A 24210-nucleotide genomic window follows, 5' to 3' on the forward strand; every position below is an offset into this window, starting at 1 on the left:
CAGGCCTGTTTCTCATGGAGGACGCCAAAGGTTGATCGACGGCCACTCAAGCATCTTTTCGGATTAGACGAGTTCTATATTTATATAAACATAGGCAGGTCACAGGTGGTCGCACGGACCCCTGCAGATGAAGCTCAACTCCATAAATGTTTTTTTTTAAAATACTCGTTGGATTAGATGGTCGGAACACATCACCTGTTATGCCAACCAGTCTCAACACATCTTCAACTACCCAGCTACGATACCATCACGTTCGCGCACAAGTAAGAGTCTTAACAGTAGTAGCATCATCACCCGAACGAAGATGCAGAGCCGGTCAAAATTTTCATCTCCTATTGATCAGCATTTTCCATCCAGCGACCTCAAAGTGGCGGCTTAGCCATCATCGGCCGAGCGTTCTAGTCCCGCGCCAATAGATGGGTTGTTCCGTTATCTCCTACTTAGTCTTCTTTTCGCCACCTTAAATTCATTCTCGAATGCTGCCTTAGTTGTTGTGTATCAATTCTGCTACCTAGTTCCGGTGTGAAGAACCTAGGTAGTTGAGCGATGCCGTTGGGTCCGGTTGATAATGGCTCCAAACATAGAGCCCCTTCTACGACTCGCGAAAATGCTTCTTTAACCCCTGCCGAATCAACCTCGTATTCAGATGGCACTTCTACAAGCAGCTCAAGTTCCAAAGGGTCTAGGACATATGTCCATATTCAAAGCTCCATGGAAAGTCGACCGGCTCCAGAAGTTAAGCCACTTGATGGCGCCAGAGAACGGACACCTATGGGCGCACGAGTCCATCCTGTATATACGGCGCCAAAACCAGCATTACGCTTTGTCAACATCACAGACCCAAAGCAAACCAAGACAGACAGATTCAAGACGGATGTGCGCAGTCAGGCTATGACTAGTCACATGTGGAACAAAGGAACTCGTCCACAAGGAATCACGAAAAAGGACTCAGTGCCCGCGCCTGGCTCCTCTCTCGCCGCCCTCAAGAAGCGTATCCTCGAAGACGCCAAGGCTCTGCGCGAGTCCAATGATGATATTGAGGAAGTCGAGTCATACGGTAGCATACTACTTCGACGTGCTCCTGAGATGGACGGCTATAAGAACGACCCATTTGGTCTATTCCCCACCATCGAGGGCGATATTCATGTGAATGTTCCCCAATTGGTGCATCACGGTTGGTACTTTCAAGACTCTTTATCAATCGTAGCCCTAACTCGGCCAGGCATTCGAATGTATTCGACCGATCATATCGACATCCTATCATTTTGGACTCATTCAATTGACCCCCTGACCATTATTCCAAGTATGCTCGTCATCTCCGAGCACATTGACCTCCTCAATGGCTTGTCTCGTGACAGCAGGAGAACAGTCGCCTTACGATCGAAGTCCTTGTCACTTCTCAATGATCATCTACAGAACCCCGCAAGTATTGATGACGACTTGACGATAATGACGATAACGAAGATGTTGTCCTCGGAGCAAATCACTTATGGCGACGGCGTAAAGGTGCATCAGAGCGCGCTACAGGGCGTAGTAAATGGGAGAGGTGGTCTACTGGTGATGCAACAAAAGACACCATTCATGGGACCCTATGTTACAAGGTACGTGCATCCGTAGTTCACGGGGCTGATCTTTTTTTGCCCTGTTGACGTCTCGGTAGTGTTGTTCTCTATCATTGTGTGATACATGAAATACAACCAGCACCACACTGGACCAACTTCCCACCACATCAGTACCGGTTTGCCACCACGATAGCGCATCAAGGCGCAAAGCATGCAGACCTTCATGGAGATAGTTCAAGTGCAAGCGTCTATTCTCCTCACATGAAGCGTGGACCAAAAATGGGCTTCATTGGCCAATTGGTCGAGCCCTTCGCCGACCCCTCAGAGCTCGTTGAGTTCCTCCCTATCCGCCAAAGTAAATACTTCTCCAAACACGCACACGACCTGCTCATTACCCTCCGAAACACCATAAACATTTTTCTTGACCTCTCCGATGACGCTCGACAGTCCGACGCGCTACATCGAAAACCATCCACCATGGAGGACATCCAATCAGACCTCAAAGCTGTCCTCCTCCACACCCAGCTCTTGCCTTCGGCCGCAGATCTATCTTCACAGAACCCCGTCGCCGGAGACTGGCTGTATGAATGCTGCCGTCTGACCTGCCTCGTCGCATTCACATTCATGTATCTACGCATACCCTTCTCACAATCAAACCACCTTCTCGCCGAGCGCTACTCGTCCGTGCTCCCAACCACAGCCTTTGGCGCTGCGCTGCTACGAACCGATCTCACCAACCTCTGGAGCGATATGTCGGCGATTCTCACGTTTCTAGTCATTATCATGGCCGCAGCAGCGGCGAAGATCACGCCTGCGAGTAAAGAGCATGATTATAGAGCGCGCAAGTGGATCATCATGACGTATATGCGGTCCTGTATCACGCTGGGGTTTGAGCCGGGATGGGCATTCAATGGGTTGTTGAGGCTGCTTGTTGATGTTCAGGCTCAGCTCACAGAGGGCCAAGACGAGTTATGACGCTCCGGAGGGCGTTGCTTTGGACGTCGATTTCTGCTGTTACGCATAGTGATGCTTTCGATCTTTGTATACCCTTCCTTGTTGATATCCCATCCAACCCCTATCTCACCATCGCAAGACCTCTTCATAGCACCCTCGTCGCAATTGGCTTCCACTCCCCGATCCCACGATCCGTCGGCACAAGCCATACGACACCTCCCTCCCAGCCTCCCATCTGCCCTCTATCTCCCTCCTCCCTCTCCTCTCCCTCTTCAGCACCCAACTTCACACCCGCATCCCTCACACAAGCCTCTACCTTCGCAATCTTCCCCTCATCAACCTTCTCATCCGAACTACCCTGCGTCAGCTCCCGTCCGCCCATCCCCTCCCGTCCACCAGGAACGTGATAAAAATAAATGCACTCACTAAACCAAGCTCAAATGCGGCCTATACTCCTCCCGCACCCACTCGCGTGCTTTCTGTTCATCGCCGCCCAACACACCTTCTCGACGGGCGACTTGCGCTAGCTCTCTCAGCCCCCCGGCACTCGACCCATCACAGATCTTGATATAGCACCTCCGAAACACATAGTCCTCCGTACACACCCTGTCAAACCTCACGCTCACACCCACGCCCGCAGTCACACCTTCGTCTTGCTTCCCGTCACGCCTGCCCCCATGCGGCGGGAACGGCAGTGCATCGAGCCAGGCCTGCGGACCGGATGTTGCGTACAGTGAAGGCGGGATGTTGGATGTAAGGGTGATATGAGGTGCGAAGGGTGGGGCCGAGGGGTCGAGGCGGGGTGGGAGTGTTTGTGTGATGAGGGCTGTAAGGATTGGGGTGAGGGGATGAGATGGGGGCGGGATCAGCCAGAGGGATGAGCCTGGCATGGTGGGCTGTTGTGAGGTGGTTGGTGTTTACGTTGATGGACGGAGGGATGGAGACGGGGTTGAGTTCAGCTTTATGGACAGGGAGGGCTAGGTAGCTCGGAGCTATGTTCGGAAGATTTGGTTGGGGGGTGACACAAGGACCGCAGAGGTGGAGTGCTTTTATCTTGGGCTTGTTTAATCCAAGAGCAAGGGGAATGGAGTTGATGTTGTCTCTTTGCTGGTGGTATGTGGAGCTACGAATATTGAGAGCTCTAGAAGAGAATCATGGAAGGAAACTAGTTGTGTAGGAGATCAAGAATCTCAGGCACTTGTATAAAGGAGAGTATGCTCTTATAGTTACCACGAAGAGCTCAACATTGAGAGAATCACATCATGTGTCTCCAATACACGAAGACGACGATTTTGATATTGGTGCAATATTAAATGAATGGAACTGATGCTGATCCCCCGGACCGATACCGGCGCCAAGCTAGGCAAGTTAGCGCAGCCGAGAGCCGAAGCCGCCCCGCATCGATCTGGTTATCAGATGGATCGATCAGATAATGCACAGTCGGACCGCATCCATGAAGTCATCTCCAACATCTTCGGCCACAGCACACACACACATATGTCTGGCAACACCAACACAGACATCCTACTGGTAAGCCAATTACACCGCACACTCTGCTCTCCCCTCTTCTGCCCTCAAGCCGCATCAATTCACAGTCCTAATCACCCTCACAGGCCGGCGCAGTTGCAGCCTTCACAGTCGACCTCCTCGTCTACCCACTCGACACCATAAAAACACGCCTTCAAAGCCCGAACTATAAGACTCTCTTCACGAACAGCACAAATGGCACCGTCGACCGCGCTCTCTTCCGTGGCGTCTACCAGGGCATCGGCAGCGTCATTCTCGCGACTCTCCCCTCCTGTACGTCTCTTCCTCCCTCCCCAAACACTCGTCCTCCCTCCTTCCCATACACCAATAGACCATACTGACCCCCTATTCTTCCACGCCCAACAGCAGGCGCATTCTTCACCACCTACGAAGGCGCAAAGAGCATCTACACAACAACCCTAACCCGCTCCGGCACACAAACCACCCTCCTCCCCCTCCCCCTCATCCACGCCCTCGCCAGCGCAACAGCCGAGCTAATCTCCTGCGCAATCCTCACCCCAGCCGAAGTAATCAAGCAAAACGCCCAAATGGTCCAAAAACAACCCTCCCAAACACACAACACCACAAGTAAACCCCCCTCCACAAACGCCACCCTCTCCACCCTCCGCCGCTTCCAACACAACCCCCTCGCCCTCTGGCGCGGCTATGCCGCCCTCGCAGGCCGCAACCTGCCATTCACAGCACTCCAATTCCCGCTTTTCGAGCGGCTCAAGGAGCGCGGCAAGGCGTATCGGGATGAGCGTGGGACGCGCACCGGGTCTGTGCTGGAGACGGGGGTAATCACGGCGCTGAGTGCGGGGAGTGCGGGGAGTGTGGCGGCTGTGCTGACGACGCCGGTGGATGTGGTCAAGACGCGCATCATGCTGGGTGCGGTGGATGATGCTTCCGCTGCCACAGCGAGGAGTGCAGGGACGGAGGGGAGTGGTAATGGTAATGGTAATGGTAATGGTAATAGCGGCGGTAATAAGAGGACACAGGGGCGAAGTAATGGCACTACTACTGGCAACACGAGCGGCCTCGTCGACGCATTAGGTCAAAACATCAAACGAGGCGCTACAAGCGCAAAACAAATCGCAAGCACGGGGAGCAAAACACGCAAAAGCAGCCTCGCAATCGCAAAGGAAATCGTACGAGATCAGGGGTTCAAGGGCTTATGGCGAGGCGGTGCGCTCAGGGCCGTGTGGACCATGCTGGGCAGCGGCTTGTATCTGGGCGTGTACGAGAGCGGGAGGATATACCTGGCGAACCGGCGCGCGGAGGGATAATTAAACTAAAAAGTTGGTGATAGAATTTTTTCTGTATGTAAATATAAGAACAACTTGAATGGGGAACAAATGAAACCCAATATTATGACCGGCGGAAGTTAAACGACTGCGATCTAGACAATTTTTTAGACTTGGTACATGTATATATTAATCCAGGGATCAGTTATCCATGGAGGACAAAAGGTCTACTTTAATGCCAGGCTGCCAGCGACGTTGGAGCGAGTCAATAACCAGAGCATATATGCTAGAGACGCTGAATTCTTTACTATGAATGAATCAACACGCTGATGCAAATCAATGTCATTTTTTTTGGTTTCGCGACTCCTCAACCCCTCAGTACCCGATCTAGCAGGCCACACGCCGTCCCATCATTTGTCATATGCTTTGCGCCAACACACCCCTGCGCTCATGCTATATGCCCCCAGTCCCCCAGTCCATACACAGACACACATATACACCTGCATACGTGCGCCACGCTCCGCACAAAGTATCCAAATAGCGTGTCCGGCTTGACCGACTTCATCCATAAACACACACACACACAAGGACGCCGATGGTTGTGGTCATGAGTTGGAATGCTCCTGTCGACTAGGTTCCCACATCTAGCATCACCACCACTCGCCCCTACTCCCGAGCCATCAGCCGCGTCAGCCACCCCAAGTCCACCTATGCGACAATCATAAATAAGCCTTAGACTAATCTTTGCGTGCGTTTAATCAGACGAAATCTGCAGAGTACGAGAATCCGCGGAATTCCTCTTGCATTGCTTGCGACAAAACTGGGTTCAAGTCAGCGATAGCACATGGTGACTTGGGGGCATAGGAATACATACCACTCTGTACAGGTGTCAGCACCGGCGTTACGCTTGTGAACTCGCTATCAAAGTTGCTCGTATCTGTCGCGTTGGTGATGGTGGGCGTGAATGGTGGTGGGATGCGCTTGTTGTACACATCCTCCCAATTGATGTTACGGAAGAAGGCATGGCTCATGATCTCTTGCGCGTCTGTCGGACCACTGCCAAGACGCAGCTCTGGCTCGCGAGTAAGTAGCTTCTGGAGAATAGAGACCGAATCACGGGGCATGTGAATTGGGTAGAGAGGCTCGTCAGCCAGAATCGCATCGTAAATCTCGTCCTCGTCTTCACCACGGAATGGAGACTGTTGCAAAAGCATCTGGTAGATGAGCACACCAAAAGCCCACCAGTCGACAGCGCGGCCATATTTCTTGTCGAGGAGAATCTAGCAATGTCAACTGGGAACAATCACCGAGATGGGACTGCGATACCTACCTCGGGTGCCATGAACTCTGGTGTGCCACAGAAGGTGCTCGTAGTCGAGCCATACCACATATCTTCTTTGCAAAGACCGTAATCACCAATTTTGATGTGACCATCGAGAGTCAAGAGAATGTTGTCAAGCTTTAAGTCACGGTAAATGACTCCGTTCTCGTGGAAGTACTTCAATGCAAGACAGACTTCAGCCGCATAGAATCTAATCAAAATTAGCTTTGGACGAAGGTCGAGGAGGCTTGAAAACTCACTGGGCTCGTTTGGTTCCGAACTGTCCCCTCTGGATGTGCAACATCAGGTCACCTCCACTGATGTACTCCATGACAAAGTAGACACGAGTTTCGGTCTGGAAACAGGCGTGCAAGTTGAGAAGGAATGGGTGTCGCTCCTTGTTTGCAACCAGAAACACTCGCTTTTCTGACCGAGTGCTTTCGACCTCGTCATTCTCGATGATGAACTCCTTTTTCAAGACCTTGATAGCATAAAGCTGTTTGGATGCTTTAGTCTCAGCAAGCATCACCTTTCCGAAATTACCCTTCCCAAGTACTGCAAGGAAATTGAAGTGGTCCAAGCCGATCCGCCTTCCTGTTCCTTGCGTATTTGCGGATGGTATTGTTGGCTTAGATACCATCTGACCACCAGCCTTAGGAGGCTCTTGGGGTGGTGCTTGGGTTTGAGCTGGCTGCTGTGGAGGCTGTGGGATAGCGTACGATGTCTTGCCAGGGGGTGGCTGCTGTGGCTGCTGTGGTTGGTAAGGAGTATTCTCGTAACCATACCCAGTAAGGGTCGCATAGGCAGCAGGGTTGTATACTTGTTGAGGTGGTTGCTGCGTCGGTGGAGGATATCCTGTAGATGTGCGAGCACCTGAGGGTTGTGGATAATCCGAGGATGCCCTTTGAGGCCCACCCGGTTTCCCTGCCAGTGCAGCAGCTGCGGCAGCCGCAGCGGAAACACCCTGGGATGATGTTGTATGGCCCAGAGGCGGCCTTTCAGAAGTTGAAGGAGAGGTGGGCTGCAACCCAGCTTGATACGACGTTCTGGCTGCGTCAATAGATTGTCCTGATGGTTGAGGTCCATAGGACGGCTGTCTCGGCGGGACAGGCGCCCTAGGGGGGACACTCGATCTGGGAGGGGTTGCATACTGTTCTTTTCCGTACGAATGTGGCCGCTGATCTGCGACAGGTTGCTCCGACGGTCGCCCATACGATGGCTGCTGGTTGATTTGCGGGGCAGGATTGGAGGTCGGTCGCAGTGTCTCCTTCATCTTGCGTTCTTGGTGTGGCTGTGATGGTTGTGATGGCATTTGAGTATGGATCCCTGTTGATGTCTGTCGCTTCTTTGCATTCTTGATTTCCCACAAGATTTGGTTTGCGACTTCCATAGACATGCCGCAGAAGTCGGGTACGAAATGCACACAATTTGCGTGACATGTGAGATGACATTCTGCTTCGTGTCAGGCCAGATGACGACAGAATATAGAAAGGAAAAGTAGCCATACCTGTGCATTTCCTGCTTTGCTTCTTGCCCAAGGGAAGTATATAGCCACAATGGCAGCACCAATTGGCACCCACATTGGAAAACCCTTCGAACCTGTGGTGAATGCGATGATTGAGCTTTGCTTCGTCCGGATCGGTCTCGGCATTGGACTGGGTGATACACTTTGTCACGACTTTGCTATAGCATTTCTTGTGGCAAGTGTATTTGCAATCTGAGCACTGCATCCCAGCTGCATATTTCAAAAAGTCACCGCAGTACGCACATCGCATGATGTTATAGAACTGCTGCTGAACAAACTTGTGTCCATACTGCTCGTGAACTTCTTCTTTGCGCTGTCGAATTGCTCCTTTGCGTCCGAGACCGATGTCAAAGGGCTGCTTGTCCTTGGATTGTTTGACTTTGTGTATATTAGAACAATGTTATAAGCCGCCTAAGTGCAATTTGACTTACTGAAACTCATTGTGAGCTGGATGCGTCCCACAGGCTCCAAAGAGAACCATGCATCTATAGTGACAGGAGCTGTTTGAGGAGTCGGTGCCGATGCGCCCATGCCGGCGGGCCCAGGCCCCATGCCTGGTCCACCAATTGCTCCTGGGGTATAGTTTTGTCCTGGAGGAGGCTGGAATTGAGGTTGACCTCCCCCGACTTTCTCTGCATGTACCCAGTTCGAATTATTGAATTCGGACTCGATCTTTTTTCGTCTCATCTCCTCTGCAATGTCGGAAATTCTGATCCAGAGCATTCCAACTGGTAGAGGGCGCTCACTGCCGGTCTTGTCATATACAGTTAGCTCAATCTCGTTGGCTTTGTCAATATCAAGCTCATGAGCCTCTTCAGTCCACCGATCATTTCGAGAAGCCTTAGTTCTGCCTTTAATGAGATCTTCAACCTTCATGACAATAAAGGTTTCAGGGCCTCGGCTAAATCTACCGGATGCTGCGTGATCGATATCTTGAACGGCGTGAATCTTGATGGAAAGATGTCCGGTCAGGGGCTTCCGAGCACTGGGAACGTTGAGGCTGTCATCTGAAAGTTGTCAGCTGTGATGATTGTATGCTAGAGGACATGCTCACCGTCAGGACTATCTTGGCCCTCTATATCGACATGGAGATCTTCGTATCGTTTGAGGGCTTGCCGTAACAGTTGAATCTTTTGGTTACTTTCAATAAGACGGGCCTCTGCATCCATCTTACTCTTTCGATCGCCTTCAAGCTGGTATAGTCGAACCATTTTCTCGATGCCATCTTTGTATTGTTTCTCGACACTTAATTTGAATTCGAGCTGGGACAGCATGAGCTGGATTCGTGGACCGAGATGTGGGGTATCATATTTTATGAGGTCTAAACATTCTGTTAGCCTTTGAAGTATTGCGCTACATCTCATGTCTTACCGAGCTTGCTGAAGTTAGCACGAGCTTTGGCCGGGTTCATGCCAGGACCAGGAGGAGCATATGGTGCCTTTGGTGGCATCAACGGATTACCACTCATTTGACCATATCCAGAGCTCTCTGGTTGGCCATAGCCCCCTTCTTTTGGTGGAGGTGCTACTGGATTCCTACCACGTTGTCCACCCCCGGGCGATAGCGTACCCCCGCTGTTGTTATCGGACATCAGATTTCCCATATCATTATTCATCCTTCGCAACTGCAGCTCTTGTAGTTTCCCCTCGAAGAACTCGATGTTTCTTCTGCCTTCCCGGATCTGTGTTTCGATCCTAGAGAGTACGGCATCGTTGTTTGTGGACTGGCGCATGGCGTTCAGACCGGTAATGAGCGCCTTTTCGCGGTCGATTTTCCGCTGGATATTAGTGACCGCTTCATCTTCGTTCATGGTCACGGTATTTCGTCCTGTGGACGTGGTAGTGGATGTTTAAGGATAAAGAGCCAGCCGAGTGGGCGGGGCTGTTGACGCAAAAGACGCAGCTCCTGGCGTGCGCGTACGCGTTTGGTGACGAACCGGAGAGGAATGAAGATTTGTGACTGTAAATGGAAAGGGTTCGGTGGAGTCCTGAAGAGTGGGAAGGGGGTTCAGGGACGACCTTAAGTGTTAGGAGCTGTCGGTCTGCAAACTTTCGGAAGTCGGGCTCCTCTGGTGATGTCAAAAGCCAATAGTGCGACCTGCTGAGCCACACTGGGTAGAGCTGAGGTGGAGGCAGCGATTGGTTGGGCAGTCAAGGACTCAACAGGGGCGGCGGGCAGTCCAGACAATATTGTCGTCGCCGTCGCTACTCAGCGAGAAGATGTCGATATTGTTTGGCAGGTATTGAGAGTTGAGGGTGGTGCAGTTTGCAGTGTGCAGCCTTGTGAGTTGCTAGAGTAGTGGGGTTGTGTGTGTGCGGTTTTGGCGCGGGGAAGGAATCCATAGCGCTGGTGGGAGCGAGGTGAATGACTGGGAGCTCGGCAAAACCATATTATTAACGTGTCAGCGATTATAAGGCATTGTTACTTGGATATTTACATTGTATCTAGTACGTACATCCCAGTAGTGAGTTGTGGAGTAGCCATGTCAACCCACGTTGTTTATCATCAATTTGGTCGAGTCCAGTGTCTAGGGCACCCAAACATTCATCAGGTACCATCAGCATGGAACAACCTTGGGATTCATGAATATTCGTGTGCTGTCCGGCACCATCTACTGTCTACGCACGTGGATGACATGAAGTGCGGTGCCATTAAGCTGATGTCAGTCAGGCTCTACTCCTTTGATCAACAGACTGATAGTCGTTAACTGTGTTTCGATAGTAGTATCAAAACAGACGTCCAGTAGTGGTCAGCATCTAGGTGGTCCAACCCAGCATGAGGTCATGTACTTGGCATTTGATCGAAGCCACAGCACACACGTTGCTTGATGGCAAGCTTATACTGTGTTACAACAATGTCGACACGTAAATTACACGTAGGTTCCATATTGACCAGAAAACGCGTATATTACCTGGTTGAGCTTGTCGAAATATAGATGAATGGAAGCAACTGGAAGGTGTGGATATTGACTCGTACTGACGTGTAACTACTTCTTACTTATCGCTCGTCGCATGTATTAAGCCAGGTGGTGCTGCTCATCAGTTGTGGGGCATGGAGAAGAGAAAATGGAGAGTGATCCAAGAGAGCAGCTGTTTTTGTATTCTCCTCGCACAGATGAGAGAGATGGCAGTCGGCAGCGGAAAAAGAGGGAGCCGAGCAGCGGACTGGGCAATGGGATAAATCATAGCAAATCGGCGAGTTGGAGCAACAGGAGCTGGCCAGGTGGAGGTTTTGATCGTAGCGTCGGCCCGCAATTGCTTGGGTTCATCGGCTTCTGACTTGTGTAGTGTGATTAATTGGTCGGGATCCACTTGATACTTGTCCATGTCCTAGGAGAGATGGGAAATTTGCAAGCTTGGAAGAGAAAAACCCCCAGCAGCCCCGACCTTGAAATGCCTTAGATGCCTTAAATGCCTGAAATGCCTGAAATGATGCCTGAAAGGCAATGCCAAACCCTTGCCTGACGACCCTGTTGCCGCTGCCGCCGCCCCCTTGTTGCCTGCCCGTTGCTTGCTGCTTGTTGCCGGCTGCCGGCTGCCGTGGTCCCTGTGTCCCTGTCGCCCGCCCTGTCGTCTGTATACCATAACCATAGTAGACTCTACCTAGCCCTGCTCATTTTACCAGCTTTAATTTCATGAGCCTCTTCTTTCCAATTCAACAATCATCTGTCGATCTGACTGATGCTGAGTGTGCTTGTTGCAAAGTCACCTCTCTCCCATTGCATGTCAGCCGTCTTACGTGCTCGCTGCAGACCCCCACAGCTGCACACGCGCGTCCGTGAGAGCCCAAGCCGTGGCCGTAGTCTCACCACCACGGCGACAGACGATCAGCAACGCCATGCCGAGAATGAGGGGAGGACATCGGAAGAGACGGAATCCAAATAGCCACAAATTCCATCACGGCCTCCGTGTTTGCGCTGATCTGCTAGCCGGTCCCTGTCGCCATCTCGCCTGTATCCTATCCACATCTCGCCCGCCTACCTGCGCATCTGTTTCAACACTTCCTTCGCAGTACTATACTTCAACGCTCTGTAGCTTTCTTGCTCTCCCTTTGATCCACGTTGTTACCAGTTGTTCTGCCCGTCCGCTGTGTTCCGATCCTCCGGTCGTGTAGATTACGTCGTCCAGCACTATATCGTCGATATTGGCTAGCTCCATTGCTGCAAGTCCTCCCATTGGTCCACCAAAGTTCACGACCTGAGCTTCAACACGTCTCCGCACTGTCCGTTTCCCTGTCTCACCACCGAACTGAGCCTGAGGACGGTTGGATCCGTTCTCAGACTTTGTCAACCGTCAAGATTAATTCTAGTGCTCCGCTTGCCAACATCCTCGACTCCGGCCCACTGCCTCCCACCGTGAGCTCGAATGTCGAGCAATCTGCGCGCAATGTAGGAGGCTACCATTCATTGCACCATGGCGTCTCCCCCACTCAAGATGCTTCCTCCGCTCTACAGTCCTCACGTCCTGCTACACTGCCTGGTTCGAGGTTCGGTGCCTCGAATGCATCGCGTGCAGAAGAGCCTCGTATGCGAGGATTAAGGTCATCTATCGCTTGCGCCCGCTGCCGTCGAAGCAAAGTCAAGTGTGTGAACAACGGGGTCAATACCACTTGTAGGGCCTGTGAGACATCAGGGAGGCAATGTACATACCCTCCTCCTGCGACCGGTGGTGTTGCGGCTCGAAGAGAAGCTGCTTTAGGAGTTGCGAGTGCAGACAGTCTTGCTCCAGGCGATGTGAGTACGCGCATATCTGCTGCGTAGAGGCATAGCGTCAGCAGCTCTATAATGGAAATACGCTAATGTTAAACTCTCAGGGATCACGTCGACCACCACGCTCGAGGAAAGCCGGCAATAATCTCTCAGACGGCTATCCTGCGAAAGAATCGTCCAAACCATTTTTGGATGCTCTTGACCCCTCTATAATCACACCACAAACCTGGACAGAGCTCGTAAGAAAAAGGTGAATCATGAACAGATTCCAATCAGCTAATCAAGCTACAGTTCGACATCTTCCAGTTACATTATTCCACAGACCTACCCTTCTTGCATCCGCCTACGTTCCAGAAACCCCTCAGAAAGTCTGCACTTCATTCTCCAATCACAAACAACCCAGAAAAGGCGCCACCTTTGACACCTCCAGCCTCCTCGCTGCTGTTGCTTGCCTTTCTAGCCCTGACCTCCCGATTCCACTCCACCTTGATCGTACACCATTCTTCTTCGAAAAATCCTTTGGTAGCAGCTGAATACTATGCCTCAGCAGCCAAGGATAAGCTGAGTGGGATATATGGTGAAGATATGGGTAAGCCGGATCTTGAACGTATCCAAGCACTTCTCATGCTTGGCCTGCATGAATGGAGCATGTGCCGGGGTGCCAAGGCCTGGATCATGATCGGAGGAGCGGTACGAACAGCTCAGATACTTGGGCTTCAATTTGAGCAAGAGTTAGACGATCAGCCTTTATCAAGCTCAGTAGCCTTGAATGTTGAAGCTCATCACATCGGCATTCACCGAGACCGTGGAGGGATGACATCCCGAGGAGAAACCTTCACCGAGCAAGAAGTCCGGAGACGAACTTTTTGGAGTTGTTTCATTATGGATCGTTACCTGAGCAGTGGAAAATATAGACCACAGATGCTGGACGTCAAAGACTTAAGGATTCAGTTACCCAGTAGTGACCGTGCATTCTTATTCGGGGAAAAGGTTCGAACTGCTCTACTTGGCGACGAACTCAACCAAGGCAGTTCGCGCTCCGAGGTTCAGAACAATCGTCAGGCATCTTTGCAGCGTGTAGATCGCGGTAGGCAGTCATTCGACTCGCGTTCAAGTGATACCGAGAAAGGACGATGGGAAGTGAATCAAGACGAAGGAGTCTTGAGTCGCTTCATCAGGATCCTGGACCTTCATGGAAAAGTTGTCAAATGGTCATGTGCTGGAGGCCGACGGTAATGCACTCAACCGTTCTAGTCTCAGCTCGAGCTGACAATGTGACCGTAGGCAGGAACAACACCCACCTTGGGATCCTAGATGTACATGCTTCGAGCTTCGAAAGCTGCTAACAAATTTCAAGAATAGCTTACCTCGCGATCTTACACTGTCGCCCGCCAACATCTCAGCCCACATAACTTCCAGAACATCAACCCCATTCACGTTGATGCACACGCTATGCACACTGTCCAGTGTGATTCTACATCGCGAATATGTGCCGTTCATTCCGATCCGATCAGCCAAACCTCAAGGACCTCTTGATCCTCCAACATTTCCACCCGAGGAATATCAAACGCCGCCCGGATTTTGGGAAGAAAGCGCCAGGGAGATTTTCAAATCAGCTAGGGAGTTTGTTGATCTGATTCGGATGTGTCAAGAGTGGGAGGTATTGGTTGAAACGCCGATCATCGGGTTCGCAGCGTACACAGCAGCATTTTGTGGTGGGTACCGACCAGCCTCGTAATCTATCGCATAAGCTCAATTTCTACAGGTGTATATGCAATCAATTTCCCCTGGATGGATCCAGAAGGATACATGTGTAGCAGGAAAACCCAGGCAATGCCTGGAAATACGGGCAAAGAAGGTCTAGAAGCAGCCCGTAAAGCGTTGGAAGTTGTCGGCCAGTTGCGGATGCGGCTCAAGATGGCAGATGGATGGTTCAGAACCATCAAAAGGTGTCATCACTACTTTGTCCGTATGAAGAGGGACTTCAAGAAAAATTCGCAGGCATCAGAAACAGGCAGTGCCAATTCGACAGAATCTTACAGGCAGCTCAGCCTTCGTGAAGGAAGAGAAGGCGGTGGTCTGGAGGAATACAAGCTAATCGAAAATCTAATGAAAGAATTTGGCAGCACAGATGGCGAGGAATTGGAACTGATGGATGTCGATAGTGACCAAAGAAACATATTCGAGGGGACGAGCGAGAGCAGCGGCGCTAAAAGTGAAACCGATGGAAACGATGGTGCTATACAAAGTGCGTCTATACGTCAAGATCGGTGGAATGCCATCAACAATAGCCAATCACTGGTATCGAACAGCTATTCACAGGCCTATCAGGCCGAGCAAGGAAATCACCCCCAGGCCCGCGGCTCAATGATGCCCATGGCATCTAACAGACCACCTTATGATGCAACGACTTCCTACGAGCGTGGTCCATACACTGCTATAACGCAATCATATGCAGATGCAGGCCATCGATCATCCGCACCCTCGAATGACGTACAAGGGCAATCAGGACCATGGCCACCACCAGGACTTCGAGAGACCTGGCTGAACAACCTAGATACAAAATTTGGAGGTGATGATGTTGCAGCTTTCGTGGCAGGTAACACTTGGCAGGAGTTCTCTGGTATGGGCGGCTGGCTCGGAAATGTTTTCAGCAGCGCACCACCCACGACCACATCAAACATGTAAGACCATTGTAGGTAAATTCTTGTATTTGTACTAGGAATCGGCATAACACTGCTATTGCATGGCTGTAGGCGTTAAAAAGGATCCGCGTGGACATGAAATCACGATCGCAGGTTCCAAGGACGGCTGTTGGTATGGTAATATGACCATGGCGTAGACAAGCATTGAATGTATGGTACACAGTAGACACAAAAGCGAGAAAATGTTCTGCTCGTTCAGCAAACTAATTACTTCGCTATTGACTTGTGCATGAAAGCGGGAGCGCGAACCTAAAGCAGTCTATGCCGAAGTAACCTACCTAGACAGATGGTCCGTGCACATGATGAATGCGTTCCATCGTGTAACGTCCAAGATACAACAATAGCTACACCAAGGATGTCTATCAACCTAGCCACTCATTCGAACGGTAGAATTTTGAATTGAACAATAGCACTAACGATCACTGAATTCATGGCTACGACTCCATGTTCGGTCCCAACGAATTTCGACCCGCAATGCTGCCGAACGTTGCGCTCTGAACGACTTTCCGGATTCACTTCATGAATATCCCCAACCACCCGCCCAGCCATCTTTTCGCTACACGTAGTAACTAACACGCACCAAAAAACTCTGCGACTAAAAATCCTTGTCATCAACACCCACCGAAATCAAATATCCTCAAAATTCTGAAACATGCCGAAATCTCCACGAAGCTCGTACACGCCTCCGCCTCCGCGTCCACGGCGGCCCTCTAGAAGATACTCGCCAACCTTTGCCTCGACACCTCGAACGGATGACTCTGGTAGTCACTCCTCGAGTCAACCATTGAGATCCTCAAGATACAATGGATCTTCACACAGAAACTCCTTTGACAGCCCTTCGCGCCAGCTAATGGAAGAGTTTAGTCAAATGATGCTTGATGAAGACCGGACCTTTCAGGCATCTCTAGACAAATTCTTTCAAGAGCAAGAAGTTATCCATCGCGCGGCACTTGATGAGGTCGCATTGGAGCATGAGCGCGTTCGCAAGTCTGCAGAAGTAGCACGAGAGACGCATGACCTCCAGATCCAGAAAGAGATACGTCGTCGTGAAGAAGAAGCGCAAAAGAAATTGGAACGTGCACGCGCAGAAAAAGAAGAGGCTGAACATGCCCGCAAACTTGCAGAGCTGAGAAAGGAAGAGGAGGACCAGAAGAGGGCTGCCGCGAAAGCAAAAGAGCTTGCCGACGCTGCTAATCGCATCACTGAAGAGAAGTTGAAGCAGTCTGCCGAGGATGCCAGACAGAAATCAGAGAAGGAGGATTTGGACCGTAGAGTTAAGGCCGCGGCTGAGGCTGCTGCACAAGAGGCTGCTGCGAAAGAGGCTGCTGCGCAAGAAGAGGCTGCTAAAAAGTCCAAACTAGCACAGAAACCAACTCCTGGAGCAACAGAAAGTTCTACAGTTCTGGCATCATCACAGTCTGCTGCACAGCAGCTGCAGGTCCGAGATCCCACTAAGCAATGCGAGATCCAATCACCCTTCGTGACGAGCAATGCTGAGCGCGAAAGGATTCACCAAGAATATCTTGTCATCCACGGTCAATTGAAAGAGCTGCGGAAGCATGTCGCTGCGCTTGGAAAGGAAAACAAGGCGATTGGCGAGTTTCGGCGGAAGTTGAAGTCACGGGTCGGCCAGATCACAACTGACTCGAAATCAAATGTCGAAATTCGCAAACACATCATCGAAATTCTGAAGATGTCCATACAAGACTCTGGCAACGTTCCTCAAGTCGACATCCGGACTTTTGTATCCTCCTCTTCACCCATCTCCAAGAACCAATCTCCTTGCAACATGCCACTCCTCCTCATCTACTACCTCCATATGCTCTGCAAGTTCGTCTGCAAGCAGTTCTGCGCCGAATCAAACATGGCCGAGCCCATCATGATCCAGCTCGCCTTCATCTTCTCCGAACAAGACTTCTTCTGGGATGGCGCCTCGCTCATCGACATCCTCCTCGCCAAGTTCCACCGGGCCTGTCCCGTGCTCTTCGGTATTTACGGCAACGAAGCCACACTCGACGGCCGTACGCGCCTTGGCTGGCAACGCATAAGCGGCGCCTTCATCTCGGAAGCAGAGCACCGCCGTCGCATCACTGGCTATGCGGGCGGCTACGCCGCGATCTCACTACGCAACTTTTCAAAGTCATCAAGGAAGAACCCACTACCGAATTTCGAATACTGGAGGGCCATGTCGCGCATCGTAAACACGCCGGAAATCGACATCACGAAGACGCACCTGATTGTACTGCGCGGAATGCTGGAGAGGTACGCGGAGCGGTTCATCTTGATCTACGGCGAGATGGCCATTGTGGCGATGCGTCATGCTACCAGAGTCTTCCCGGCTCGTGCAGCTGAGCGCTTCCCTGATGCCGCAAAGGAGGTGTCGTTCTTGCCAGAGCACTTCAAAAAGGATATACGCTTGTCGCTGTAGCGGCTGGTCCACTACGATGATTGAACGGGTCTCTTTACGTAAGTTCCGATCTTGTCCACAGGTATACTCATATACTGCATAAGCGTCAATCAATGGCAGCGGCAGTCACAGCATGGCGTTTGTGGAAGGGGCCGGAAATAGGTACGATGCATGAATGAGTCCATGCCCCTCCATAGCGGAAATTCAATAACACATATTTGAACCTTTGATCTTCTGATGCTTTCCATTCGTGGTTCTTGATCTTACACTTGTCGCATGCTGGTCCAATTGACGTGAATTGCTTTCGTAACGATGCTGTCGACAGCCCTAATTCTCTCCCGTAATGTGCTCATCTCGATGATGCCGACCATTTCATCCTACCATACTTACCTAGATATATGTACACCCACTCTTACTACTCGCTCGAAATGAACTACCTTCTAAGAATCTCGATCGTATGCGCCTAGATAGTACTTGTTATCGTTAGTAAGCCATCAGGCTTACCTAAGCCTCCATTGTAACTACGTACTACCTAATAGTATATATAATTTTCTGAATTACTAGGGTATTTAATTATATCACTCAAAAGTTCATAAAGGTCGTACGATTATAGGCAGACGACGAATAAAAGAAAGGTCATAGATCCTCTGCTAGTCAGGGTCTCTAGAATCCTAAACAGGAATCTATTCCTTTTTTCATGCACATCCAATGATGCACTCACGTATCCGCCCAATTCTATCGTCTATACGGCGAAGTCCATTAAGGTCTATGTCTTCTTACGCTCCTGGATACGTTCTCACTGGCTCCCAATGGAACTACCGCATTGTAGACAAGGTCTCGGGAGATAACACGCACAAGTCTCTTACATTCAAAGCCGAAGTCATTCCCCGCGATGACGCTCCCAGTCCTCCACAATGGTCCGTTATTTTTTAGTTGAGATTTCTCTAGACTCTGCTGGAAGGCTGACTCTTTGATACAGGGCTCTTATCAAAGGAGCAGCCGTTAGCGATGCAATTGCCAGGGAAAACTTGGACCGAGAATGTGGAAACTACAGACTTCCTGGTGTCGCTGAGGCGGCGTGCTTCCGGAAGCTTTACGATGTGATCGATACTGCTGACAGCGAGAAGTATATCGCGTTGGAATGGCTGGATACTACGCTCGCACAGCTGACATACCGTCCTGATATGCGCACCTATACCATTATCAAGACATTCTTAGAGGCGGCGCTGAACAGCTGCGTCGTTCTAGAAGCCCAAAATCATGTCAACACAGGTACGTAAAATACCAATTTCTCTTGAAGAGCAAAGCAAACAAGAATCCGCTAAATCAACATGGATAGACATCAAACCGGCCAACATCCTACTCTCCAGCACCGAGACTGACACGATCACCGCCAAGATTGGAGATTTGGGTCTCGGTAAGCAAAATTTCAACAAACGACAACAACAAGCACGATTCTTCCACTAATTGCTACTCACAGTCTTCCCCGCAGGCCGCCGTTTCGAAGCCCAACCCTTCGCCATGCGCGCCCCCGAAGTCCTCCTCTGCGAACCCTGCACCGCCCCCTCGCAAGTCTGGGCCACCGCCGCCACGCTCCTCTCCTGGATCAAGCCCGGCATCCTAGGCGCCTTCGACAGCCCGCATTTCCTGCTTCACAAGGCGTGGTCCATGGCCAAGATCAAGCGGCTCTTTCCCGAGTGGTATATCCCGACGCCCGACGAGGTCGAGGGCCATTCGTTCAAGGCGACGGTCAAGTCTGCGGCGCGGATCAGTCGGGAGGAGCCTGAGATGCGGGCGATAGCGCCGTTGGAGGAGGAGTTGCGCGGGGTGGAGATGCTACCGCGGGAGATTGGGGAGGTTTTGCGGCTTGTGCTTGTGGTTGATCCGAGAAGGAGGCCTTCTGCCTCTGAGGTGCTGGCGTCGAAGGAGTTTCGAGCGCTGGAGACGTTTGTTGGCGTGTAGTTTGGTTGGGCGTCGAGATTCTATATCTGGTTCATTTGTTTCTGTATTATTAGTAGTTCTGAGATTGTAGAGTACTCACTCTCTTGTATACTAGCTTATGTATTCTAGCTCTACTCAATACTATTGTTAAACTCTTCTATAGGTGAAGAGTAATCCCAGGTCTATTACAGACACGCGTAGCAGACACGTAGTCACGTGTAGCTTATGAGTACACTCTATTGGCACCAGTAGGGCCGGCCAGTACATGGAGATAATTTGAAAAGAAAATTACATCTCAAAAGTGTACAAGTATCTTATGATATCTTCGAGAGAATGGATTTTCAGAGATAAAAAATCTACAGATTCTTAAGAAAGAGGGTGATGTATTTTACGCGCGCGACGCGTGCTAAAGAGGTGCGCCGAGAAAGTTGAAAACTAATTAATGAGGGTGCGTGGAAGCCTGCCAATACAATTCATCTATACCTGTATACGCACGCGTTCGCCTCTCTGTCCTTAGCATTAGCTCCAATGAAAACTGTCAATCAACCTCGGATGTCCGCCTCTGAGCGCCATCATTTGGTCACGGCAGGCAGCCATGCGCAGAAGTCGTGTATGGAGCCTGTTGAAGTGGCGAATACGTCCGACCTACTGTCTACAAAGCCCGTTGAAAGTGTAGACACTGTAAGCTCTAGCAGATATAGCATATATTTCATTCAGTCTCATCGAATCTCCCTGCTCCTGTCTGCTTTTCTGTTCAAGCTGTGGCCCTATTAACCGCTAGAAACACATGGCGCATCTTCCTACGGATCCGAGGGCGATACTCTCACATCTACTTTCTGCTATCACTGCACCGGAATCAAGACATTTCGATCGATATGGAGAGTTCAGTAGAAGGAATGAGGGAGACTTGGAGCAGCTACTTTACTCGTTCCTCCGACCTGAGTTGATCAGACTCTTCCAAACACGAAGAGTGAATCCCAGGACCCTACAAGCCCTCCAACCAAACACCGAATACCCAAAAACAGGCGTCTACTATCACAGCATCTTTGGCCGCGACCGTCACCATCGCGCCTACATCGGCCAGTCAACCGACATGCCCACCCGCATCAAGAAGCAACACATGTACTTCCGCTGGCGGCGCGACCACCCCTCGCTCCACTGCCACGCCTTAGAAGACTCCTCCTACGACACCTATATCATCATCGCAGTCATCCCAAACCCACAAGCTTACACCGCGTCGGATCTGAGCTTGCTCCTCAACTTACTCGAGATGTGGTGCTGTCTGCTCTTCCAAACGCTCCCGAAAGGTCTGCTCCGGGAGTATCTACCTGGGGAAACGGCTGTCGCTGCGCGGGATTTCGAACATCTGAATGTCGCTTTGCCGCTCGATCAAGGTGATACGGGTGTTTATCATGACGTTGAGGAATTAGCGAACTCGCACGATCGTCTCGTTCGCTCCTATTACCAGAGATGTCGCTCCAGTGTGCCGCCTGCGCAGCATGATGTCCCTGATACGATAGCTTCGCTGCCGAATTGGAATCGCGGCGTGTTGGCTGGAGGCTTGGTACTTGCCATTGCGATGTCGTTGCTTTTGCAAAGACGCACTCTCCGACCTTCTCGGTATGAGACTCCGTTTGGGAGAGGACTTGGCTCCCTCGGCAATTATCTCTTCCAGAGGTTCTGGCCTCTCAGGCCTTGACATTCCCCGTCCGGCAACATTACTTGCCTTCGCGTGCAGCAGCTTGCCCCGTCTGACCATATCTACGGCAACCCTGGATCCTGCAGCACGGCCAGCTGGAGCTATCTGCGGCAGATACTTTTGCAGTGTGTGCAACCTATTCGTACATGGGGAATGGTATGATATCATCGTTTCCAAGGTCCGGCTCTTGGTATTGGTATTGGGTCTTGACGACACATGATGGAAACAGGAGAAGATAGCGATATAACAGGAGTCGTATCTCATCCGCAAGACCGAGAACGGCATGTAGTTGCGGCTTTGCCAAGGTAGATGTAGCTCTCGTATGCGGCGTAGTGGCGTCACGGCGTTGGTTCTGTCGTTCGATCTCGCTGGTCTGTTTGAGCCAAGTTCGTGATAGCGAATTAGTTGGTAGTGGATAAGGTAAATGTACTCTGGAGCCTCTACTCACTTGTAGATTACTTGCTTATTTGGAGAAAGTAGTAGTTATTATGGGTCATCAGAAGTTAGATATGGTACAAATTGAGCCTAATTGTACAGACGTTATTACATATATGTTACACTAATCCCCCTCTGGCTGCGAAAGACTTTGATTTTTGATCGAGGGCAGAACTCGCAGCGAAATCTTTTACGACAGAACCTGTCCTTCTATCCTCCTCTCCTTCGTTTACTTCCTATGAATGACATCAATCGCCCCTTCATGCTGAAATCGATCGCCCAAAACAACTTTTGTAGGGAATCCAATAAGGTCCGCATCGCGCAATTTCCAAGCCACAGACTTGTGTGGCCGATCGTCAATGACCCAATCGACCCCGGACTTCGCCATAACATCATCATAGTACTTTCGAGCAGCATCCATGAACTCAGGCTTCGCTATAATCACGCCATGGAACGGCGCAATAGCTTCCGGCCATGTCAGACCTCGCTCGTCGTGGCAAGCAGCAGCAATCGCACCAATGAGGCGGCTGACTCCAATGCCGTGACAACCCATTTGCAGCGCCTGTGGTTTGCGCTCGCCTGGTAGGAGTACCCTTGCGGCGAAGGGTTCGCTGTAGCGTGTTCCCAGGTGGAATGTATGCCCGACTTCGATGGCCTGTTGGGTGCTTAGCTTCCCGTCTGAGCATTTGGGGCAGCTATCGCCGTCCCGGGCCCGGGTGAGATGAAGGGGTTTGTTGTCGTGAGACTCTAGAGAGAGTGTTGGGACGCGTATGGGAGGCTGTAAGGCCTGTGCGCGCATTGCTGCGACGCGGTAGTCGTAGATGTGGACGACTGAGCATTCGGATGCCTCGCTGTTCCACATCCTTTCTACGTTGGTGCTGGGATCAAGTGCGGTGTCGAGCTCTGGAAAGACGGACTTCACTGCGCGGAAGTCTATGTGGCTGTAGCTCGCTGGCGACTGATCAGATGGCTTCGTAGCTTCTTGTTGGCCTGGGCCAGGCACAAATACGTAGACGAGACTCTTCCTGTCACGGCTGATGCCAGTCCAGTGAGATATACTGGGAGGAGATGCCGTGTCGTGATCGCTTGATCGTGTCACCTTCTCCACCACTTCCTCGTTGGCTGTATATTCGCAATTGTTGCAGATGAACAGCTTATCTTCACCGTCCGGAGACAGCATGTGAAACTCATGGCTCAGTTTGCCGCCCATGTTACCAGAGTCAGCAAAAGCAGCGCGGTAGTCGAGGCCGAGCTCATTGAACAACGACTTATATGCTTCTACGACATCATTATACGTCGCCAATGCAGCAGCCTCGTTTGCATCGAACGTGTACAGGTCTTTCATGATGAACTCCTTGGCCCTAAGTAGTCCCTGACGCGGCCGCTTCTCGTCCCGATACTTTCTCGAGACTTGGTACAGACGCAGCGGAAAGTCCTTGTAGGACCGGCAAAGGTCCGATACCAGAGCCGTAATCTCCTCCTCATGAGTCGGCGCAAGCAGGAATTTCGAATCCCTATGATCCTTGATCTTGAAGAGCTCCGAACCGTCCTCGTAGCGTCCGCTCGTCTTCCATAATTTCTCCGTCGTGATGGACGATAGAGAGAGTTTGGACGCGCCAAGGCCGGTCATGTGCTTGTCGATGAGTCCCTCTAGCTTGCTTAGAACGCGGAGGCCGAGTGGTAAGAAATGGAAGAGACCGGAGCGGGCCTGTCGTATGAAGCCAGCTTTCACTAAGAGGGCAACGCCCTTTCCTTGCTTCTCGATGGCATCGTCTATGCCGCCGGTTGGAATGAAGAAATTTGATAATCGAGTACGGCCATCAGTCTAGATGCATATTAGGTAAGTCAGCGCCTCAAGCTTGTATGCGTACTGTGTAGCTTCTATGAGAGAAGCCTGTGACTTTTGTTATTATATTCGAATGCCTACGAGAACTCTGGAGGCATCTCAAAAGAAGTGTCATTATCTCCCATCCACCACAAAAACTCAGTAATAAATGATACAATGAAACATACGAAACAGAGGAAGAAGGTGAGAGTAGCGGTAGATGGGAAATTACTAAATGTATTCACACTACTTGCAGAGGATATAGGTGACTTATATTTGTTAGGGACAAATAGTGACTAGCGCAAACCATAGCCCTATCCATGTTCGTTAGAGAAATGAATCCATGCATGTCGTCCT

The 24210-nt window shown here is 50.9% G+C and overlaps 9 protein-coding genes across 9 annotated transcripts; 6 read left to right on the forward strand and 3 right to left on the reverse strand.

Annotated features, from left to right (window-relative positions):
- Positions 1-130: 130 nt before the first annotated feature.
- EJ05DRAFT_177861 (uncharacterized protein) lies at positions 131-2739 on the forward strand. Its single transcript, XM_033739565.1, has 3 exons — positions 131-1174; positions 1223-1601; positions 1661-2739. The coding sequence occupies exons 1-3, from the start codon at positions 547-549 to the stop codon at positions 2535-2537; spliced, it is 1884 nt and encodes a 627-aa protein (XP_033604038.1). The 5' UTR covers positions 131-546; the 3' UTR covers positions 2538-2739.
- Positions 2422-3761, reverse strand: EJ05DRAFT_507241 (2, 3 cyclic phosphodiesterase). The gene is made up of 2 exons (XM_033747897.1): positions 2943-3761; positions 2422-2869 (listed from the first exon to the last, which is right to left on the reverse strand). The coding sequence occupies exons 1-2, from the start codon at positions 3404-3406 to the stop codon at positions 2662-2664; spliced, it is 672 nt and encodes a 223-aa protein (XP_033604039.1). The 5' UTR covers positions 3407-3761; the 3' UTR covers positions 2422-2661.
- Positions 3762-3960: 199 nt separating this feature from the next.
- EJ05DRAFT_472566 (mitochondrial carrier) lies at positions 3961-5560 on the forward strand. Its single transcript, XM_033743209.1, has 3 exons — positions 3961-4046; positions 4130-4316; positions 4410-5560. The coding sequence occupies exons 1-3, from the start codon at positions 4014-4016 to the stop codon at positions 5327-5329; spliced, it is 1140 nt and encodes a 379-aa protein (XP_033604040.1). The 5' UTR covers positions 3961-4013; the 3' UTR covers positions 5330-5560.
- A 1257-nt stretch (positions 5561-6817) lies between these two features.
- Positions 6818-9644, reverse strand: EJ05DRAFT_178181 (HR1-domain-containing protein). Its single transcript, XM_033739567.1, has 6 exons — positions 9188-9644; positions 8565-9140; positions 8116-8511; positions 7760-8060; positions 7580-7654; positions 6818-7343 (listed from the first exon to the last, which is right to left on the reverse strand). The coding sequence occupies exons 1-6, from the start codon at positions 9495-9497 to the stop codon at positions 7262-7264; spliced, it is 1740 nt and encodes a 579-aa protein (XP_033604041.1). The 5' UTR covers positions 9498-9644; the 3' UTR covers positions 6818-7261.
- A 1343-nt stretch (positions 9645-10987) lies between these two features.
- EJ05DRAFT_507244 (uncharacterized protein) lies at positions 10988-15742 on the forward strand (the record flags this gene model as incomplete). The annotated part of the gene is made up of 6 exons (XM_033747898.1): positions 10988-11008; positions 12386-12865; positions 12946-13080; positions 13133-14073; positions 14126-14556; positions 14607-15742. The coding sequence occupies 6 exons, from the start codon at positions 10988-10990 to the stop codon at positions 15527-15529; spliced, it is 2931 nt and encodes a 976-aa protein (XP_033604042.1). The 3' UTR covers positions 15530-15742.
- A 154-nt stretch (positions 15743-15896) lies between these two features.
- Positions 15897-18184, forward strand: EJ05DRAFT_534976 (GLE1-domain-containing protein). The gene has a single exon (XM_033749220.1). It carries the CDS (start codon positions 16199-16201, stop codon positions 17972-17974), a length of 1776 nt encoding a protein of 591 aa, XP_033604043.1. The 5' UTR covers positions 15897-16198; the 3' UTR covers positions 17975-18184.
- A 329-nt stretch (positions 18185-18513) lies between these two features.
- On the forward strand, positions 18514-20010 carry EJ05DRAFT_472570 (kinase-like protein). The gene is made up of 4 exons (XM_033743210.1): positions 18514-18870; positions 18933-19225; positions 19293-19370; positions 19434-20010. Exons 1-4 carry the CDS (start codon positions 18722-18724, stop codon positions 19913-19915), a joined length of 1002 nt encoding a protein of 333 aa, XP_033604044.1. The 5' UTR covers positions 18514-18721; the 3' UTR covers positions 19916-20010.
- Positions 20011-20681: 671 nt separating this feature from the next.
- On the forward strand, positions 20682-21593 carry EJ05DRAFT_496500 (uncharacterized protein; the record flags this gene model as incomplete). Its single annotated transcript, XM_033746402.1, has 1 exon — positions 20682-21593. The coding sequence occupies one exon, from the start codon at positions 20682-20684 to the stop codon at positions 21591-21593; it is 912 nt and encodes a 303-aa protein (XP_033604045.1).
- A 486-nt stretch (positions 21594-22079) lies between these two features.
- On the reverse strand, positions 22080-24148 carry EJ05DRAFT_472572 (prolyl-tRNA synthetase). The gene is made up of 2 exons (XM_033743211.1): positions 23900-24148; positions 22080-23853 (listed from the first exon to the last, which is right to left on the reverse strand). Exons 1-2 carry the CDS (start codon positions 23987-23989, stop codon positions 22258-22260), a joined length of 1686 nt encoding a protein of 561 aa, XP_033604046.1. The 5' UTR covers positions 23990-24148; the 3' UTR covers positions 22080-22257.
- Positions 24149-24210: the final 62 nt, after the last annotated feature.

The sequence above is a fragment of the Pseudovirgaria hyperparasitica genome, assembly GCF_010093815.1.
Source record: "Pseudovirgaria hyperparasitica strain CBS 121739 unplaced genomic scaffold EJ05scaffold_2, whole genome shotgun sequence".
NCBI lineage: Eukaryota > Fungi > Ascomycota > Dothideomycetes > Acrospermales > Acrospermaceae > Pseudovirgaria > Pseudovirgaria hyperparasitica.

Excerpts from the sequence above, each read along its gene's own strand:
- EJ05DRAFT_177861 (XM_033739565.1), top strand. The coding sequence starts at position 547 with ATGCCGTTGGGTCCGGTTGATAATGGCTCCAAACATAGAGCCCCTTCT. Across the intron at positions 1,175-1,222 it reads TCCCCAATTGGTGCATCACG|GCATTCGAATGTATTCGACC; the intron begins GTTGGTACTTTC and ends TAACTCGGCCAG. Across the intron at positions 1,602-1,660 it reads ATGGGACCCTATGTTACAAG|TGTTGTTCTCTATCATTGTG; the intron begins GTACGTGCATCC and ends ACGTCTCGGTAG.
- EJ05DRAFT_507241 (XM_033747897.1), bottom strand. The coding sequence starts at position 3,406 with ATGCCAGGCTCATCCCTCTGGCTGATCCCGCCCCCATCTCATCCCCTC. Across the intron at positions 2,870-2,942 it reads CCGCATTTGAGCTTGGTTTA|TTCGGATGAGAAGGTTGATG; the intron begins GTGAGTGCATTT and ends GACGCAGGGTAG.
- EJ05DRAFT_472566 (XM_033743209.1), top strand. The coding sequence starts at position 4,014 with ATGTCTGGCAACACCAACACAGACATCCTACTG. Across the intron at positions 4,047-4,129 it reads CCAACACAGACATCCTACTG|GCCGGCGCAGTTGCAGCCTT; the intron begins GTAAGCCAATTA and ends TCACCCTCACAG. Across the intron at positions 4,317-4,409 it reads TCTCGCGACTCTCCCCTCCT|CAGGCGCATTCTTCACCACC; the intron begins GTACGTCTCTTC and ends CACGCCCAACAG.
- EJ05DRAFT_178181 (XM_033739567.1), bottom strand. The coding sequence starts at position 9,497 with ATGAGATGTAGCGCAATACTTCAAAGGCTAACAGAATGTTTAGACCTC. Across the intron at positions 8,061-8,115 it reads GCAAAGCAGGAAATGCACAG|AATGTCATCTCACATGTCAC; the intron begins GTATGGCTACTT and ends GACACGAAGCAG. Across the intron at positions 7,344-7,579 it reads CCTCTGGGCCATACAACATC|CCCCTGGCAAGACATCGTAC; the intron begins ATCCCAGGGTGT and ends CACAGCAGCCAC.
- EJ05DRAFT_534976 (XM_033749220.1), top strand. The coding sequence starts at position 16,199 with ATGCCGAAATCTCCACGAAGCTCGTACACGCCTCCGCCTCCGCGTCCA.
- EJ05DRAFT_472570 (XM_033743210.1), top strand. The coding sequence starts at position 18,722 with ATGTCTTCTTACGCTCCTGGATACGTTCTCACTGGCTCCCAATGGAAC. Across the intron at positions 18,871-18,932 it reads GCTCCCAGTCCTCCACAATG|GGCTCTTATCAAAGGAGCAG; the intron begins GTCCGTTATTTT and ends TCTTTGATACAG. Across the intron at positions 19,371-19,433 it reads GATTGGAGATTTGGGTCTCG|TCTTCCCCGCAGGCCGCCGT; the intron begins GTAAGCAAAATT and ends TGCTACTCACAG.
- EJ05DRAFT_472572 (XM_033743211.1), bottom strand. The coding sequence starts at position 23,989 with ATGACACTTCTTTTGAGATGCCTCCAGAGTTCTCGTAGGCATTCGAAT. Across the intron at positions 23,854-23,899 it reads TCTCTCATAGAAGCTACACA|ACTGATGGCCGTACTCGATT; the intron begins GTACGCATACAA and ends ATATGCATCTAG.